General features: G+C 42.8%; 1 protein-coding gene across 1 annotated transcript; it reads right to left on the bottom strand.

Annotated features, from left to right (window-relative positions):
- Positions 1-1,590: 1,590 nt before the first annotated feature.
- LOC115457162 (olfactory receptor 6F1-like) lies at positions 1,591-2,523 on the bottom strand. Its single transcript, XM_030186587.1, has one exon. It carries the CDS (start codon positions 2,521-2,523, stop codon positions 1,591-1,593), a length of 933 nt encoding a protein of 310 aa, XP_030042447.1.
- Positions 2,524-3,373: the final 850 nt, after the last annotated feature.

Here is a 3,373-nt window from a genome sequence, read left to right as displayed (position 1 = left end):
AACCCCGCTCCCGCCGTCATCAACCCCACCCCCACCGTCATCAGCTCCACCCCCGCCATCATCAGCTCCACCCCCGCCATCATCAACCCCGCCCCCTCCGTCAACCCCGCCCAAAACGTCATCAACCCCCGCCCAAAACATCATTAGCCCCGTCCCGGCGGCCCGAAAAACCGCACAAAAAACAGCACAAAACCCCGAAAAATAGCCCAAAAAACTGCGACCCGCAGTGGACAAAAATGTCTCGCAGCGGGTCGCGGAAAACCGCCCACCTGGCAACCTTGTTTCTGACCCAGGGAAATTGAGTTTTTTTCCCCACTGCTCCCCCTCCTGGCCGTGGATCGCCATAGCAGCTGCTCCTTCCAGTCTTTCCCTCCATTCCCCCTATGTGAAGTCCCTGGCAAGGTTTTTGAACACACCTTCCTGCTTCCCTCTCCCAATACCTTCTGGGACATGTAGTTTGGCCCTCATTTTATCCTACCCTGCCTGGATTCACCAGCTTCATCACACTACATTGACAGAAATACAGACTATTCTTTTTATATGGTTTGAAGAATAAATTGATATGATATTTTTTACCTCTTTTGGACTCTGGATTTTTTTTTCTGCTTGACATAACTGTGTTATTCTATTGTTTTTACCAATGAGTACCTTACTCTCCTTTCATTGTGCATATAAGAACATAAGAATAGTCATACCGGGTCAGACCAATAGTCCATCTAGCCCAGTATCCTGCTTCCAGCAGTGGTCAATCCAGGTTACAAGTACCTGGCAGAAACCTAAAAAGCAGCAATATTCCATGTTACCAAACCCAGGGCAAGCAGTGGCTTCCCCTATGTCTATGTCAATAGCGAACTATGGACTTTTTCATTAGGAATTTGTCTAAACCCTTTTTTTAAACCCAGATATGCTAACCACTATTACCACATCGTCCTATTTCATTTTAAAACATATTTCCATACATTGAGTTCCAGAGCGTAACTATTTTTGTGTGAAAAATATTTCCTCCTGTTTGTTTTAAAGTATTTCTATGTAATTTCCTTGAGTGTCCACTACTCTTTGTACTTTTTGAAAGAGTGAAAAATCGATTCAGTTCTACCCGTTCTACACCACTCGGGATTTTATAGACCTCAACGATATCCTCCCTCAGCTGTCTCTTTTCCAAGCTGGAGATCCCTAACCTCTTTAACCTTTCCTCAAATAGGAAGAGTTCCATCCCTTTTATCATTTTGGTTGCTCTTCTTTGAACCTTTTCTAAAACAGCTATATCTTTTTATTGAGATATGGTGACCAGAACTGAAGGCAATACTCAAGGTGAGGTCACCCCCTGGAGTGATACAGAAGCATTCTAATATTCTGAGTCTTATTTTGCATCCCTTTCCTAATATTTCCCAGCATCCTGTGATTGTTCTCTATTAGTACGCATCACATAGGTAATCAATCTTGCACTGCTTGTCCATTCAGAAGATAGCTTGTTGTCAACTTACTAGACAAAGTTCTCTCAGTAACATTCTAGAAAACGCCAGAGAATTTTCATATTTCATAGAAGTAATAGCATCACATTATTTAGCAGGTAACAATGAAACAAGGATATCATGAGCTGATCTTGCTCCAGGCTTTATTTAGTGCTTTGATGACATCTCTGTTTCTTAAACTATAGATCAAAGGGTTTAAGAGTGGAGTTAGAACTGAGTAGAATAAAGACACTATTTTGTCCGTGTCAAAAGAATATTTAGCAGCAGGTCTCACATACATAAAAATAACAGTTCCATAGAAGATCAGAACTACAGTGAGATGGGAGGCACAGGTGGAGAAAGCCTTCCGACGTCCTGTGGTAGACGGGATCCTGAGGATGGTCATAATTATATAAAAATAGGACACTGTGTTAAGGAGAAGGGAAGTCAGCACGACAATCCACGCAAGGGAAAAGAAAGCAGCTTCACTGGCCGTTGTATCCGAACAGGACAGTTTCAGAAGTGGCAAGAAATCGCAAAAAAAATGGTTGATTGCATTCAACCTGCAAAATGATAACCGGGTTATTGGAACGGTGAGGGTCCAACTTGTAAGAATACCACTCGCCCAGCATCCGAGAGCTAACTGTTTACAAAGCCGACTGTTCATAATAACGGTGTACCGTAGTGGGTAGCATATAGCAACATACCGATCATAAGCCATCACGGCCAGCATAAAAAATTCAGTAGGTCCAAAAGTAAAGAAGAAGCTCAGTTGTAGAAGACAGCTTGTGTAGGATATTGTACTTATCTCTTTTAGGAAGCCGGACAACATCTTTGGGACAGTGGTTGTGGAGTAGCAGATTTCCAAGAAGGCAAAATTACTGAGGAAGAAGTACATGGGGTTATGAAGCTTTGGGTCAACTATTACAATAATTATTATGAGGCTGTTTATAACAATGGTCAAGATGTAGATAACTAGAAACAGCATGAAGTATACTATCTGTATCTCCCTTGAGCTGGGGAATCCAAGGAGAATGAATTCAGTCGTAGAAGTGTTATTGCCAGGTTTCATGGTCTTCCAATCTGTAGAAATAATGCAACAGAAAAACAAAGGGTATGTATGTACATCTAAATAAAACCGGCTACGAAATGCTGAAATTTATTGCTGTGTTGAAAACATCCCAAACCTTTGATTACCTTTACAACAAATTTTGGTGTCAAATCCAACTAATTAGCCACCTGAGCATAACATCTAAGTCCTTTTTTTTAATTATTATTTCAAATTCATTTCTCCTCTTTTTTGTACCTACTATCCATATTCATATAACTTCCCTTCCCTTGTTCCTTCTCACCCAGTACTTCCCTCGCCCTTAATTGTCTTGTCTGTCTGTATTTTTAGATTGTAAGCTCTTTTGAGCAGGGACTGTCTCTCTGTGTCTGGTGTTCAGCGCTGTGTGCGTCTGGTAGCGCTATACAAATCTCTATATATAAAAGGCAACACCAACGTTCTATGAAGCCTCCAGCCGGAAGTGTGAAGGGGGAGAGATATATCCGGTTTCCCCATGAGTGTCTGCCCCGCCCTCGCTCTCTCTCTCTAACACAAACAGTGAAGGAAAACAGCAAAGCAGGAAATCAAATCGCTCTCTCTGTAACAATGAAGGACTCAGAGGGGGGAGGGGAGAGAGGGCAGGGACACACACACTCCCACATGCACACAGAAGAAAACCTTGCTAGCCCCCGTTTCATTTGCATCAGAAACGGGGCTTTTTTACTAGTGTTAATAATAATAACATTCCATGTAGAAGCCTTCCCTTGCAGATGAGCAACGCGGCCACGCAGGCTTCTGTTTCTGTGAGTCTGACGTCCTGCACGTATGTGCAGGACGTCAGACTCACAGAAACAGAAGCCTGCGCGGCCGCATT

Source organism: Microcaecilia unicolor, chromosome 14 (genome assembly GCF_901765095.1).
Source record: "Microcaecilia unicolor chromosome 14, aMicUni1.1, whole genome shotgun sequence".
Taxonomy (NCBI): Eukaryota; Metazoa; Chordata; class Amphibia; order Gymnophiona; family Siphonopidae; genus Microcaecilia; species Microcaecilia unicolor.
This window is presented reverse-complemented; position numbering and strand designations above follow the sequence as displayed.

Excerpts from the sequence above, each read along its gene's own strand:
- LOC115457162 (XM_030186587.1), bottom strand. The coding sequence starts at position 2,523 with ATGAAACCTGGCAATAACACTTCTACGACTGAATTCATTCTCCTTGGA.